The 15658-nt window shown below is 43.6% G+C and overlaps 1 protein-coding gene across 1 annotated transcript; it reads right to left on the reverse strand.

The window, feature by feature from the left end:
• Positions 1-607: 607 nt before the first annotated feature.
• Positions 608-14871, reverse strand: KCNK18 (potassium two pore domain channel subfamily K member 18). Its single transcript, XM_053983987.1, has 5 exons — positions 14475-14871; positions 5752-5907; positions 4547-4690; positions 1573-2321; positions 608-697 (listed from the first exon to the last, which is right to left on the reverse strand). Exons 1-5 carry the CDS (start codon positions 14869-14871, stop codon positions 608-610), a joined length of 1536 nt encoding a protein of 511 aa, XP_053839962.1.
• Between the last annotated feature and the right edge of the window lie 787 nt (positions 14872-15658).

Genomic DNA, 15658 nt, shown 5'->3' on the forward strand with positions numbered 1-15658 from the left:
CCCTTATATGGAGGGACTTTTTACGTATGGCCAAAATCACAACAAACATGACAGAGTAAACTGGAGTTTCTTCCAGCTTCTGTAGTTTTTATTTTTATTCTTATAAAACACTTTTCTGTTTACCATCAGTCATTATATATCTTGCATATCATCAATGCTTAATTGCATCTAATTATTAATAAGGACTGAATACATACTGCCACATACATGGAGTGCAACAGACACTGATATATTTGAATGTATAAATATTCTGAAAATCTCAGCTCCAACTGGTAAATTTCCTAATGGAGAATATTCTGTACATTCTGTCATAATCAAGCATTTTTTATTATCTAGAGTTGTTCACATTTAGTGGACATGCATATCATCTACAAGTTAAAAGGTGGTTAATTAAAGTTAGTGGTTTCTTTTATATCAATTATATATTTTTATTCTAAATTATTGGTTTTAATGAAAAGCTATTATTGACAATTCAAATTATTAATAATATAAGCAAAATCTTGAAGAAACAATGATATTCTCATCTTAATGTGCTCCACAATTCTATAATTACAGGCTCCTCCCCACATCCCAGTGAAACAGGTGAGCTTTTCCTTCTACAGGCGGGTCAAGGAGCTCCCAGAAGTGGAGCAGCCTGTGCAGAGCGAAATGTGGGTGAGGAGTGGGGACTGCTGGGGTCGGTGTTCAGCACGTGCTCCTGTAACAGCAACGACATGGAGCATCACTCCAGGGCTGCAGCCACTCCAGCAGTGCTGTGTGCCTTCCCCAGACACCACCACGGAGCAGAACCTGCCCTGAGCACCTCGGGAGATGGACACTGTGGGACACACATTGACTCCAGGCTGAGCACAGACACCACGAGTCATGATGGGACAGGGGTGGTTCCAGCCCTGAACAGATGAGCAATTCTCTGACTGGTTTCTGAGAGATGGGAAAATGTGGTGTCCTTCCTTTCCATGGAACATTTCTCTGAGCTGTGCAAGGTGTGATGTTTGCCATGCACAGCTGCTGGGTCCACACCTCTCCTCCCCAGCTCTCTCTGATGATGAGCAGATGGCAGCAGCAGGGTGTCACAGCTCAGCACAGACAGCCACAACCAAGCTGGCCCTGGCTGCAGAGAAGGTGGCAGGACAGGACCTTCCAGGAGACCTGGGCCTTGCTTGGACCAGAACTGAAAACAAAACTCCTGAACTGGCTTGCAGTGGTAAGGGGGACAGAAAGGCTGCAGAAAGTCAGAGCTTTGCAAAATATGTCAGGGGGAACTGGCAGGGAGAGCCTTCAGCTTCTTCATCATGCAGCATCTGTGATTATTTAGGAGAAGGGACCCCTTTGGAAAGTTCTCCCTAGAGATGCCTTCACCAAGTGCTTCCAGAGGTGTTCAGCCATTTCACAGTCATTTCTCAGAGGAAATCAGATTAAAATACGGCATCTGCCAGCCCAAGGCAGAAATGCACAGAAACAATTTCATCTCATTGCAGTGGTCAGTGCTGACAAGTGAAGGACAAATGACTGCTCTTATTTTGGATATATCTTCTTTGATGACATATTTTTCTCTGCACAAAATGAAATCACCTTTTTATACAGAACAACTAAGCGGTCTTGACCCAGCTTAAAAGCAATGAAGACAATTTCCATGCCAATTATAATGTAGAGGGAAAAAAACAAGAAAAACTTAGGATGTTCTAGTTTTGTATCTCCAAATCCAATAGTGGTCAAAGTGATAAAGCAGAAATAAAAGGCTTCCTGAAAATCCATTTTTTTTTCCCAGTTTGGAAGAATAGCAGCTGCACAGGAGATGTACACAAAGATAACGAGTACCATCAGTACAATGGGCACATCTAATTTTTCTAACTCTTTTCCTATTTTGTCAAAATTCTCGATTACTCTGGACACCGTCTTTTCCCTGGCTAGCTCAGGACATGAACTCCATCTCTCCATGCTTTTATTTCTTGCTGGTTGTGTGTTTTCATTCTCCCTGGCAATTAACATTTCAAAAAGTTCCACATTGCGATATTTGACTGGTTTCATACCTGACTGACTTCTCAGCACTTCCATAATGGTCAGGGGCTCGTTGATGACTATTTTAGACTGTGCCCTGGATTTCAGTTCATTCCTTTTGCTACATGTGGATCCAGAACAGAGTTTAGAGGCAAGAATTTTTGACTGTAGTTTCCTGAACTCATTGTAGGACTTGGATAAGACAGTTGCAAGGATGTCTCCCATGTCTGTCAGGACCAAGAACATCAGAGGGATCCCAAATAAAGCATACAACATACAGAGATACTTCCCACTCCGTGTCACAGGATAGGTATTACCATAACCTTGAACAAGAACAAGAAGGAGAAGAGAGGAGAGACATGTGATACATAAAATGGTAGCAGAAGATATAGCCTTTCCCTAAATCCAGTTTGAGTATTTATATTTCCTTCCTCTAACATATTGGATATGAAACTCAAGTTGTACATCAGTGCTTTTCCATTCTAGTGGGAGAAAACATTGGTATTATAGTAACTGTATTCAATTTTAACAACCATTTTTCTCTTCATCCTTCAGAAAGCATTGAGTATTCCTTCTCTCCCTTCAAAAACTCTGCTTTTTCCTAGATGAGCTTCTGGACCAAGTACTTAGCCTGTCAGATTATTAGCTCATATGCTGAGGTATGGTTTCCCTCATTTTCTTCATCCATGCATGTTTTCACTTGTGGCTGCCACAGCCTTTGGTCTGAACCCAGCCTCAGTCCCTGCTTTGCTGTGAGGCACTGAAATACCATTTATTCTTGGTCACTCTCTTCCCCACAGGCTAGCTGGGAATGCTAATCTTTACTGTCAAAGCACTTGGGGAAGATTATTGTCATTATTGCACAAAGTGATCTTATTTATTCTTTTTAAAATTGGTTTATGTGCATTAAAAATACCTTGTGCATTTTCCAGACTTAAAACTTATCCTGAGCTTAAATTTAGCTATCCAGAAACCTATCCTAACTGAGCCACTAGGCATTCTCCCTAGGCAGTGAAGAGATGGCAGTTCAGACCATCCAACTTCAGACTAGATGCTTCAATTCTCCTAGAAAATTCAAGATATATAATTTGATTCTATCCCGAGGTGATTTATCAGTTCCTGATACTGCAAATAACAAACCCACTGCAATGGAAATAGCCACCTATTCCATCTATTAGCAGCAAATATTCCAGGCTTTCTACTGATTCCAAAACTCAGATCAAAACTGAGGAAGATGCATTAATACTCAGTGCTATGAAGGCAAAAAGTACTGGCAGTTTAGAAATAAATATGTTGGGTTGGTGTGTCAAGTCTCATGTTAATGGAGGTGGGTAAATATACCCAGGGAAGACATTTCCAACAATATGCCTTCTCATCAGTTTGCTGAAGTCAAAGCTTTCTGATTAAACATCCCCTTTCAAAAGTTCTTGGCTGCTGTGTTTGTTCCAGGAAATATTCACAGGGCTGAGGATTTTGGTCACATCCCCAGTGTGTCTCTGACCACCCAGATTTCTGCCTTTAAACTGCAAGAAGCTGAGTTTGAAACAGTCACCCGAGAGATGAGAGTGTGAGGTTTGAGCTGTGACACAGCACACAAGAGCTCTGGCTGAGTACATCAGCTCTCACCCTGTTCCTTGTGTAGGATAAGCTCTTTTTTAAGGTTCAGTTTTTCTTTTACAGTAGGATGCCTCCCCATGCTGGGATCTTGAGCATATCCTACTGCAGTGGAGAAATGTCTTTGCAATTTGATACAACGCTGTAGGAATATTTCCCATTCAGCTTTGATTATGAAAAATTTGGATAGACAGTGCCTGTACTTGCCAGCATTTGAGAGAGATTAACAAAGGGATAAAAGTAGCTTTGGAAATGAGCATGAGGAGTTGTATTTAGCAATGCAGGGTGAGCCAAAATCAGAGCAGATGTTTCTATTTGATCTAGGTCCTCCTTTGAAATCTGAAGTCAGACTGAAAGATTTCAAAGGTGTGACTTAAACACTATCATGTGCTGTTAACCCAGAGAAATGTGAACACAGTGGTTAATTACAGAACCACAGATTAACAAAGTTGAATTAGACATAAGTAACTGAGAAGCATTTAAAAAATAATATATGCATTATGAATTACCTTTTCCAGAGAAGAAATCATTACCCAAGAGGATACACAACAGTGGGAAGGATAAGGTTTGACTGAAAAATTGAGATTTCTTTTTAGTTCAATAGCTCTGTGAACATCATATATAAATACATATAATAGTATATATGTAAGGATGCAGTTAATTAGTGTGGACCATCACTAGTTACTAAATTGTGACTTCTTTCTGTGACTCAGCTGGGTCTCTGCAATCTGTGTTTGCAGAGTCACTTGCAGACTCAGCAATACTCAGGGGAAAATTCAAGGGGATTTGGGCTTTGGGTTTAGAAGGGGCGGGTTGGTTGGTTTGTTTGTTTGTTTGTTTGTTTATGGTGGTTTCAATTCTCTGGAAGAAATGCATTAAAGAAAGCAGCAATAGGAATTTATTCTGAAGGGTGTTACTTTACCTCTGTACTTACCCACAGTTGTGAATACTGTGCAGCAAAAAAAGAGAGACCCAAAGAAACTCCATCTTTCTTCTGGATTCATAAACCAGACTGGGTCAGCTGTGTTGAAAAGCTTACGGATGTCGTCGTTAAACTTCTCATTTTCTGTCACATTATCTGTCACAGTCACAGCAGGAGGCACAGTGAGTGTTTGCAGACCACCACTCAGGGAGCAGCCTGCCTGTGTCTCCAGTGGAATATACTCCAGGTGAGGATTTGTTCATATTCTTTTAAAAGATAAAAATATTCACCTTCTCACCCTCTCCTTTCAAGCCCCTCACCTCCACCTCTGAAAAAAATCAGGTGGGTTCAGTGGCTTTGGTGAATAAAACTACAGGGAACAAATAAACATAAATATAAAGAAGCAGGGCAAGATGATTGAGTAACCAGCTTCCAGCCTGAATGTCCTGTTTCATTTTGGACTTCCCGGGAGATTAGTGTTCTTTTGACCCAAAGACACTAAGAAATGTGGGCTCAACAGTAGGGAACTGATATGTAGGGAACAGTAGGGAACAGTGACTTGGATGTCACTGCCCAGAGCCCTGCTGTGAATCCTGCAACCCTTCTTCCTCCTCCCTGTGGCTGAGCTTTGCTGGAAAGGACATCATTTACATTATTTAATTGCCCAAAACTGATCATTGCGTCAGCACAGCTACCTGAGCGAAACTCCAAGCCCATGTACAAGCCCCATCACAAATCCAGGAGGATTTCTAACCCTTCTTTTCTCCTCTACCCCCTCCAATCAGCATCATTGGGTCTGGGGTGCGGAACTGCACCTGTCTCCTCTGAGCATCCCATCACCAGAGGGCTGGCAGGGAAGCTCAGAGCAGGGAAGAGGCAGCTGGAGAAACCTTCTGAGAGTGAGGATTCAGCTCCCAGCAAACTGAAGGAAATACCACAGGAATCTCAGCTGCTCATTAAGAACCTGGGCAAAAAGGGAGAACATAGGCATCTCAGGAAAATTCTACCCAGGCAGGACTGGGGAAGCTTGCAGTCAAAAATCACAGCTAAGGAAGAAAACAGCAGTCATTAGCTTGGCAGAGGGAAAATCCTGTTTGCGGGGTCAGCTGATAGTATTTTGAAGAATGTCTTCAAAAGCAAAAAAAAATCTCATTCAGAACGCAAGAGAATGAATAGCTCCCTGTACAGTAAAGTCATTTTGAAATTCCAGTACATACCTGATAACTCTCTGGCGAGGTACACCAGGTTCTGCAGAAATGTTCTGTATTCTTCAGTTACTGTGACCTCCCGGGTACCTTCCATGTGGGAAAACATGAGAGCCCCAAGAAAAGCATAGATGACGAGAGACAGAATGAAGCAGGCATGAGGAAACACTGCCCAAAATATTTTTTTACACGTCGTTTTACCTCGCAGAGGCTGTGATGTTGTTGCCATCCTAAGCTTGTCCTTTTTTTTTTTTTTTAAATATATAATTTTGTGGAGAAGACACAGCTTTTAGAAAGAAAGATGAGGATGTAAAAGCTTTTGCAGCCAAGAAAAGCTTCTCCTGTGAAAACAAGGATTGTTCTGCCTCAGGCTTTCAGATCACATGTCTTTATAAGTGAAGATTGCACTAGAGTCCCCACGGACAAGAAGGACAACTGATCAAGCCCTGAAATACTTCTCAGTTGACGCCACGCCACTCTATCCCTGAATTATTATTGATCAGCCAGCACTGTAATGCACATGGATTACCAGCTCCTATCTGCTTCCACTCGAGCCAACTCATGCTTAAAGTTTCTTCTCCTGAGCAACAGCTTCCCATTGACAGAGCAGAAACACTTCCAGCTCCCAGAAGGGAAAATGTGCACTGTAAGGGATAGAGTTCTTTAAAGATTTCTCCCAGAAACAAACAGGAAAATTTAAAATTAATCAAGAGAAGGGGATGGCTCTAATTGTAACCCCTGGGCAGACCATAGAACAATCAATATCTCTTTCAGAGAATCACTCAGTCTTTGTAGAGAGGGTCTTTTGAATTTTAAATTCTTTTTCTTACAAGAAAAAATAAAATGAGTCAAGAAGGTTTCTCCTAGGTCTCATTTGAATAAAATCTTCCTATATAAAAAGTAATTTCATTTATGAAATTCCCACTGACCTTAGTAAGTCAGAACTGCAAGACTCAGTTCAGAGTTAGCGATCTTTACTAACTATTTCCAAATTTAAAAAGAAAGCCTTTCTTTTCATCCTTTGCTCTAAAACACTTGGAGCAACAAACAGTATCACTGCCCTTTGCAATTTTTGTAGTGGTAGTAAGGGGAGTTGGACTTTAAAGAAAGAGGTGTTAAATATTTCATCCCCAGGCATCTTTCATTAAAAATTGAAACAGTCTTGTGCAGCCAAGACCTACTGAGCTGTATATGTGGAACAAGTCCACACATCCAAACAGAAATCCTATATGCTTACAGTGATTTCTTCTAGGTCAAACTCTCAGTAAATTCAATCAGAAGATAGTTTATGTTCATCAGTATGCAAGTCTCCACTATAAAAAAAGAGACTTTTATAGCTAAGACAAAAATAATCCTGTGTGGTTGCTATTTTTCTTGTTGTCTGCCTTGTTGGCTCAGTGTTGCTTTTTGGCAACAGATTTATAAATCCTCTTATTGCAGTCAATCTCTGTTTTAATTTTTCCCCCCACTGACCTGAAACACAGGGTTAAAATAATTAGTCAAAAGCAATATAATTAGTCAAAAGCAACAGAACTTCCTGAGAGGTTGTACTTGGAGATAATGTACATAGGTCCGGTGTCCTTTATGCTGGGAATTGTTACAGTGGAGACTGAAACATTGGACAGCTGTTTACTGCTGTCCAAATGCATGGGTTGCACACACCTGCAGGAGTCAACCTGGTTCTGCTACCCTGCTCTTGAGTAGCTCAGTTAAAAATGGGGAAGATTTCAAAAGCAACAAGGATGGCTGAAGGTGTGGACAACTTTCAGACAAAGAATGACTGAGCAGTCATTGGCCAGGGGGTAAAAATTGTGACTGAGGAACTATCTTCAGTCTCCCAGGTGTTCTGGAGAGTAGGTGAGGGAGCAGCTCTCTGTAGCCTCTTCTAGAAGCAGAATTGAGGACCATCAAAAGGAGCAAGTAGACATGTGCTTCAAACCAAAACAGGATTGTTTCTCACATAGCTAGAATAGTCTTTGCCAAAGGTGGTTGGGTTTCCATACATGAAAGAGAATGGAGACATGTTTAGAAGAACAGTCACTGGCACTGACTACAAACCACACAGAGCTCAGTAACCCCCCTGAACTGAAAATAGCTTGCAGCTGTAAAAATAAGGTGGGGTACTGGGCCAATGGGCCCCTTCTGAGGCAACATATTCACACTGATGTTCTAAAAAAGGTTTTCACTGACCAGTATGGTAATTCTGATACAATTTGTCCTGCGCAGTTTTTCATCTGCAATTCAGATATAAGCATCTTTCTTACAAAGTGCTTTGAAATCTTCTCAGCCTCCTCCTACACATGGTACTGCAAAGTATTTAGCAATTCCCAGGAGCTTCTCAGCCATTTGCAGCATCAGGCTCTGAGCTTGTGACAAGAAGAAAATTTAATAAAAATAAAACCAGAAATGATTTTTACATTATTTGCTTAATCTAAACCATTTCCCACTATTGCTGTATTACATATTTGAACTTAGTTGCTTAAAAGCAAATCCCACGAACCACAAGTTATTCCAAATTGAGTTACTGGTACTTGTATTGAGAGAGATTTTTGCAATACACATTTCCTATCCACATTAATGGACAGCAAACCTGCACTTGTCCCATCTTCCATTTCTTTGATTAGGGCAAATGTGAGTGCTCTGTAAGGTGCTGCTTGAAAGGGAAGTTTTTGACCACAGCTGCAAGGTTAAATAATTCCAGTAAAAATAATATACTTACGATGAAATTGCTATTTTATCTGATATTTCTGGATTACATAGGTTAAACCTAGAGGGTCACTGTTTGGGCAGAGAGAAACATTTTTCAATAATCAGTAAAACTCTTCCTGCATTAAGTCATCTGCTATGTTGCCAAAGACCTGCTGTGTTACCTCCTCTATGAAACACCACTGGATTCACCATTCTGTACTGACAAAGATGTCATGTCATCTTTTTTAAAAGAAAATCAAAGTGACTTGGAGGATGACAGTGTTTTTTAAAAATAAATGGCAATGGATTAAATGGTTTGCTTTTATTTACTCCTGGCATTGATTCTGAAGGGAATATTGTTTGGTAGAGGACTGAGACCTAAGCCTGGCAGCTCTTTGTGACAAGGAGAATTAAAAACATTCCATTTGAGGTCGAATGTTAACAAGGATCATGGAAGATTTGATCCATTGCCCTACTATAGGCCCCTGGAAAGTATTTCCAGAATGCATTAATATACCTAAGCTCCCCCAAAAAATGAATGTTTTGGTATAATGGTGATATCACCTCCAAGCACCCAAAACCAGCAAAAAATGAGTGGCAGCAGGAGTTGCATTAAGAAAGCAATCTCAGGGCTGTGTAAGCATTAGATTTGACCCCAAGACATAAGGACACACCACTTGAGGTCAGCTGGGTGGGAGATGTCAGTGAAGTTTCAATTTTAGTGTCCTCAGCACTTTCAAAAGACTCCTCCCACCTCCCACCCACAATGGTTATCCCAATTCCCCCCAGCCTCTTCGAGGCCTCTCTCTGTGGGATTTCAGCCCAGGAGCAGTGCTGGCCCAAGCCCAGCCCCAGCACAGACACGTGAGGTTTGTACAGAGCAAATACACCCTGCCACATGAGCTACACCAGCTTTTAAGGCACTCTGCAAATATTTTTCTCCTCACAACCCCACATTCCTTATTGCCCTGGAATATGATTTCCCCTGACACCTCCTATTCTTACCAGTGTGCCCTCACACCTCACACTGCTGGGATGGAGAGGGAAATGCATGAACTGGGGGTGTAGAGTGTGTTGGATACCCCAGGGAAGGTTTAGTTTTCTTTGTATCCATCTTTAAAAGTCTCAGCTTTTGCTTGAGTCGAGTGCTTGAGCTTGTAACCTCTGGGAATATTTGAGAGCACTCAGGACTAACATCCTGACACTACATAAAATGCTAAGTGGATTCAAAGATGTCCAGGACTCTCACCCTGAATAGGAGAATTTCCTATTTCTTTCTTTGTTCACACCAAAGCCAAGCAATGGTCCCATCATTTCACTTATGAGAGAAAAACACTGTCAGTACGCCCCAGGACCAACCAAGGCTTGGGTATTAGCTTCTGTTCCTCTTCTTTCTTTCTAAGAGGGATGAAGTCACATAGTCAGGACACACCTTTGATGTGAGTCTTTTTCACCTGGTAACTAAACACAGGACCAGTCTTTGGTCACTCACGAGCTAACCAGCCACTAGATCCCCTCTCCCCCACCCCCATATCAGTGCCTGGCTAGAAAGACTTCGCCTTGCCTTCCTCTTCCCAAACCTGAGCAACCACAACATGCTGGAAGGAGCCAAGTTGCCCCTCAAATGAGGAAATTTTAGACTTCCCCCCTCGGGAACTGGTAACATCTTCTCTCCCCCAGAGCTTCACCCAGTAGCCAGGGGTGCAGCTCATCTGGAGGGTTTGGTTGCTGCAAGGCTGAGGTTTCCAACACAGCAGAGCTCTGTACCAGACACCTCTGCTCCTGCTGCTCTCTGAAACATGTGGTAAGCCAGAATACACTTAGGGCTGGGAGGCGAAGCTGCTCTAGACAGAAAACACTCTTCCAGACCCTTTCTAAAGGACCACAAGTAAAACCAAATGCTGGTGGATAGAGGGCAACAATTCTCAGTCAGGGTGGGGACGGCTTTGCAAACAAAGGCACGTTACTGCTCATTGCTGTGCATGACTCCTTTGGGTGCTGTGGCACCATTTCAGTGTGCTGGAACAAGCAGGAAGGTTGGTGTCACCTCGAGTCACCAGAGTCAGAGCCCACAGTGCAGGAGCCCTGGGTTTCCAGATAAGCAAAGGGGATTACTGAGGTTCAGCTCCACATCTTGTGCCAAGTCTTTACTGAGTTAATGTAGTGAACGTAATGCTGGTATAGTGGAGACTATCTCAGCACAGTAGCTCATTTTAAGGCACACAAGCTCCCTGTAGAGAGATCAGAAAGCTGCTTCTCAGGAATTTAATTAACATTAGAGTATGTGAGATTATATGCTGCATGAAAGCTAAGCATTATGATTCGTGTCAACACTGCATTTATTTGCAAATCTGCACTTCTTTGAACTGGCAAAAAACCTATGTAGATTCAAGATGACAAGTCCACTTTGCTCTTAAAAATGCTTATTCTTTATTACTATCAGTGTGGCACTATATGTATATAAGCAGTTGGAAAGAGGGGAATCTTAAACCCCAAATACAAGAACAAACTTTTAGCCATAAAAATCCACCAGCTTTTATGTGAGACTGTCTCTGTGACAGGCACAGACCCTCTCAACTCTTAGCATGCAAAATACTAGCAAAAAACGACCTCTTGATCTTATTTCCAATGTCACACACAAGTTCAGTCAAAGAGAACACAAACAAAAAGTCTTCCTTTGCAGGCTGCAGTACTGGCCAAGTATTACAGATAACATCGAGGTCAAATGTGTATCTGGAAGAGCTCTGAGGTCATTAAGGACTGTAAATCCCCAAAGTATCCTGCTTACACTTTTTTCTACCCTCAGTCATCCGTGGCACTTTATAAACCACAGGCAGGAGTCTGTGAGATGCCCACAATTAGACACCTCTTTGTGTCTCCTCTCCCTGGCAATCAGACTGGGCACAATTTCATGTCAGTGGCTCAGAGTTTCTTGAGTGTCAGCCTAAATTTTCCATCACTTGTTTTCATTCCAATTTTCCTAATGACACTAAGCAATTTCTCTTCCCATTTTGTGTAAAGTAATCTTAGAAGAGTTTTAACTCCATTATCCTACCACTCATTAGTCATTGTGGATTTGAGGGGTGGAAGACACTTTCACAGATGGGTGTGCCTTGGGACAACATTGAGTGGACACTCATCTTCAAAATTCTTTCAGTTCTGCTGTTTTCCTTTAGCTTGGGGCAGGAATACATGAACTTTTCAAATCCTGTCCCACCCATTACAGCTAATAAACCATTAATTGCTCACCCTCTGTAATGCTGGCCATTTAAATGTTTTAGCTGTCATGGGAATAGCACTTAGATGCTTTTTAGTGAATCAGTAAACAACATTTTGCCACCTTAGTGGGGGACACTCTTTCAGGTTCTGGGCCCTCAAAGCTTCACCTATTTAATTAGTTTAAGACAGTGATATGATCCTTCCTGGGTTGATGAGTGAGGTCACACTATGAAAGCTCCTCCTTTAAAATATTTTGGGTTGGGAAAAAATGCATGCAGAATTGCCCACCTTTTCAGAGGAGCATCTTACAAAAATTGCATGTGGAATGAAGTCTCAGACTTTTCTCCACAAGGAAAAATCCTTTAGCACTTCTAAAGGAGCCATCTGGGCCACAGGCCCCAGGTGCAATGAACCCTGTGGATTTGCCCAGGGACTGTGGGATCTTCCCGAGGCTGCCTGGCACCCAGACTGCTGGAAAAAGCCATCTCAATGGCACTGGCCTTCTCCAGGCTCACTTGGGAATTTGAGATGTGTGGGTGGGGCAGCTCAGCTGCAGGATGAATGTAAGTTCAGCAGGGGTTAATGTTTGAATCCCAGCAGGCAGCCAAGGCCACCTGGTTGCATCATATGGAGATGGGGCTTCAGGGTACAGCTTTTAGGGATTTGTTATTTGTCTAAACAAAAAGACATCAGAAACACATCAGAAATGAAATGTTGAGCATCTGAGAGACAGAGGAGATTTCAGATGAGCCCTGAAGGTGGTTTACACACAGAGGAGGAAGCAGGCAGGGCTGGTGGTGGCTGCAGGAGGTGGCTGCATGCTCCCACAAAGGAACGAGTGCTGGCAGTGCTGGTCCTGAGGAGAAGCACAGACTCCTGAGTCCTACAGCACCAAGAGCCTTGGCTCCATCACTGCCCTCTTCATGCAACAGGAGGGAAGGGGGGGGTGGAGCACAGCAGCCAGATCTCAACCAAAGAGTGTGTCCACATCCAGGGCCTGGCTGGAAAACAAGGGTCCCCAAACAATGGATCTGCCAGCAGTCCTCAGCATGGAGCAAGATGAACTCTTGACAAGATGCCTTATGGACACTGCTGCATTTCCTCATTCTTCCAGCCTAACTGCTGATGGAAGAACTGCAGTGGTGGCCACTCTATGCTGTCCTCTTGCACATTCTTCTACAGTTGTTGCTCAGCTCTTATCTCTACCCAACAATCCCATGGCATCAGCTCACTTCAGCTGTTGGGTGTCACACCAAACCTGCCAGGATTCCTCAGCCCGTGTGCCATGACTTTCTTTTTCTTTCTTTCTTTCCAGAGGAAATATCAGATCACCATGCTGAATAATTTGTTAGAAGGCCATCCTTAGCAGCTGTGTGAAATGCTTACCCCCAAACAGACCCACATCACATTACATTTGCAGGTCAGCTTCTCTGGCTGAGAAGGCAGAGCAAGGGCACAAACCCCATCATCTCCTTTCCACGTGTTGTGGCTCCCAGCTGGAAACACACAGTAACTGCTTCAGTAAACTCCGTCAGACCAGGGGCCCCTCAACAAAATATTGATGCCATAACTGCATTGGCAAGATGTGCCCAGCCCAGATCTCCTGCTCTTTGTCAGCAAAATCACTGCTCTAGAGCTCACCGAGCCAACGGATTGGCTTCAGTGCTGCTGGTCAAATTGCTGCAGGCTGGATGAGGCATCTCAGATCCAGGAGCTCGGGACATAACTGAGATTGGTTTCCAAATGCTCAAGAGGTTTGCCAAAGGACAGAGAAGCCCTTCTTGCTGAAATTTTGTTCCAACAGCACATAGAACCTCTCTTCTTCCTTGCAGTCAGATGTTTACATGAGCAAAAGTACCTTGGGAAGTGCCCTTTGTAGATTTGAACCTTTCTCTACCTTCTGAAATGACCAGAATTTTTGTTCATTAATTTGAAACTGAGGTTGTCTGCAGTCCAACACTAATAGCAGAAATGTACTATTTACACCAATTAAGCATTCAACTTAATGCCTTTTTATAGCTGAATTGTAGCAGAATTTGGTCAGATTCTGCTTTCTTTTAAACTCGTGCAACACAGTTTAATGGATATGAAAGCAGAATTTGTGGGTTCGTTTTCTGGGTTTTTTTTTTTTCTTTGTTTGGTTGTTTGTTTGGTGGGGTTTTTTTGTTGTTGTTGTTTTGTTTTTTTTTTTTTAATAAGCCACTGTAGGCATTCTAGCTTTCTTGGGCTATAGCAGATTTCTGCACATAGCTTTTCTGGATCCCAAAAGGGGGTGAATTGTGACATAGCCAGAGGGTAAGCAGCCCAAAACACCCTGTGTGAAGATAGGATATGGGAGAATTACTTAAAGCTGAAGAAGGGCGAGTTTAGGTCATATATTAGGGTGATATTTTTTACTCTGAGAGCAGTTAGGCACTGAAACAGGCTGTGGATGCCCCATCCATGGAAGTATTCAAGACCAGGCTGGATGTGGCTTTGAGCAACCTGGTCTAGTGGAAGGTGTCCCTCCTCATAGCAGGGAAGTTGCAAGCAGATGATCTTTAAGGTCCTTTTCAACCTAAACCATTCTATGATTCTATTAAGAGATGCACCTTGACAAAAAAACATCTCTTTCCACAGAACCCTGTTGCAAAGTGATCCCCAAAGACCCAAATGTCTGTCAGTGCCCTCTGCCCTACCCCAGGGCCATGGAACAGCCACACCAGGGCAGAGCAGGATCCAGCCAGTCCTACTCCTGCCCCCCACCGCCGCCTCCAGCAGCAGCTGCCCGGGAAAGGGCGGCAGTGCAAGGCAAGCCGGAGTGGTATTTTCCCAGAATAGTCTCTTACCCTCAAGCAATTTGCAGTTCGTGGACTTCCTGAGCCGAAGACGGCATTTCTGTGGCAAGGAAATAATTTCCAAGCCCTTGAAAGAAAGAGGAGTTCGTCGAGGGGTGGCGCCTGCCGGCAAACGCGTGCGGGGTGCCCGTTGTCCACCTTCAGCACTGTTTCCCAGGGGAGATGGCTGGAATTCGCCAAGGGAGCCGCGGAAGGAGGGCGGAGGGATGCTCCTGCTCCGGCCCGGCCGCCAGTTCCGCCGCGCTGCCGCCAGAGAGAGCTCGAAGCCCGCGGGCCGGGCAGCGCCGGCCGCTCCGGGGCTCGGGCAGCTCCGCAGGGTGTGCGACAGCGGCCAGGAGGGCCCAGGGACATCCAGCACCTCTGGCAGCCTGCTCAGCCTCTGTAGCATGTCATCGCCGTGGGCCAAACTCCCTTGAAACGCAAGAGGGATGAGGGGGATTTTTTTTCAAGAGCACGGAGTGGCAGCACAAGGCAGGATGGCTCCAAAGTGAAAGAGAGTAGGTTTAGATTAAATATTTGGGGGGAAATTGCTACTGTGAGGTGATGCACAGGAACGGGTTTCCCAGGAAAGTTGTGGATGCCCCATCCCTGGAAGAGTTCAAGGCCAGGTTGGATGGAGCTCTGAGCAACCTGCTGTAGTGAAGGATGTCCCTGTCCATGGCAGGGTTTTCAGACTTGTTGGTCTATAAGGTGCCTTCCAACCCCAGGCCATTTTATGATTTTAAGATTCTATGCTGTCAATGCACCTTTACGAATATGCTGGTGAATTCTTGAGGCCAAATACACACAAACATAAACATAATAACTTGTGACCTCCCTTGTACATTGTTTTATGGATTACCACCGAAAGATCTGTCAACGCTGGGTCAGTTGACCAGATGGATGTTCTTCAGTCAATTTCCAGCTGCTGCAAACTGAAACAAGAGGACAGGCAGCTGCCTGGATATTGTGAGGTACACTGGAGACATTGTGCCACTTGTGTGCTCACCATTGCTCTCCTGGGCACCCTGGCTCCTTTTCTTAGAACTCTTGTTTGCAGCACACCAAAGGGCAGCCCCTGGCAGGCAATGGGAGGAGAGTGAGAAAGGAAATCTCCAGAGTTTTGCAAGTATAGCTATGGGGAATAGCCTGCAGCTATGCAGCTAGTTTGAGGAGTGTCCTTTTAACCATAAAAA

This window comes from Vidua macroura, chromosome 8 (assembly GCF_024509145.1).
Source record: "Vidua macroura isolate BioBank_ID:100142 chromosome 8, ASM2450914v1, whole genome shotgun sequence".
Classification (NCBI taxonomy): domain Eukaryota; kingdom Metazoa; phylum Chordata; class Aves; order Passeriformes; family Viduidae; genus Vidua; species Vidua macroura.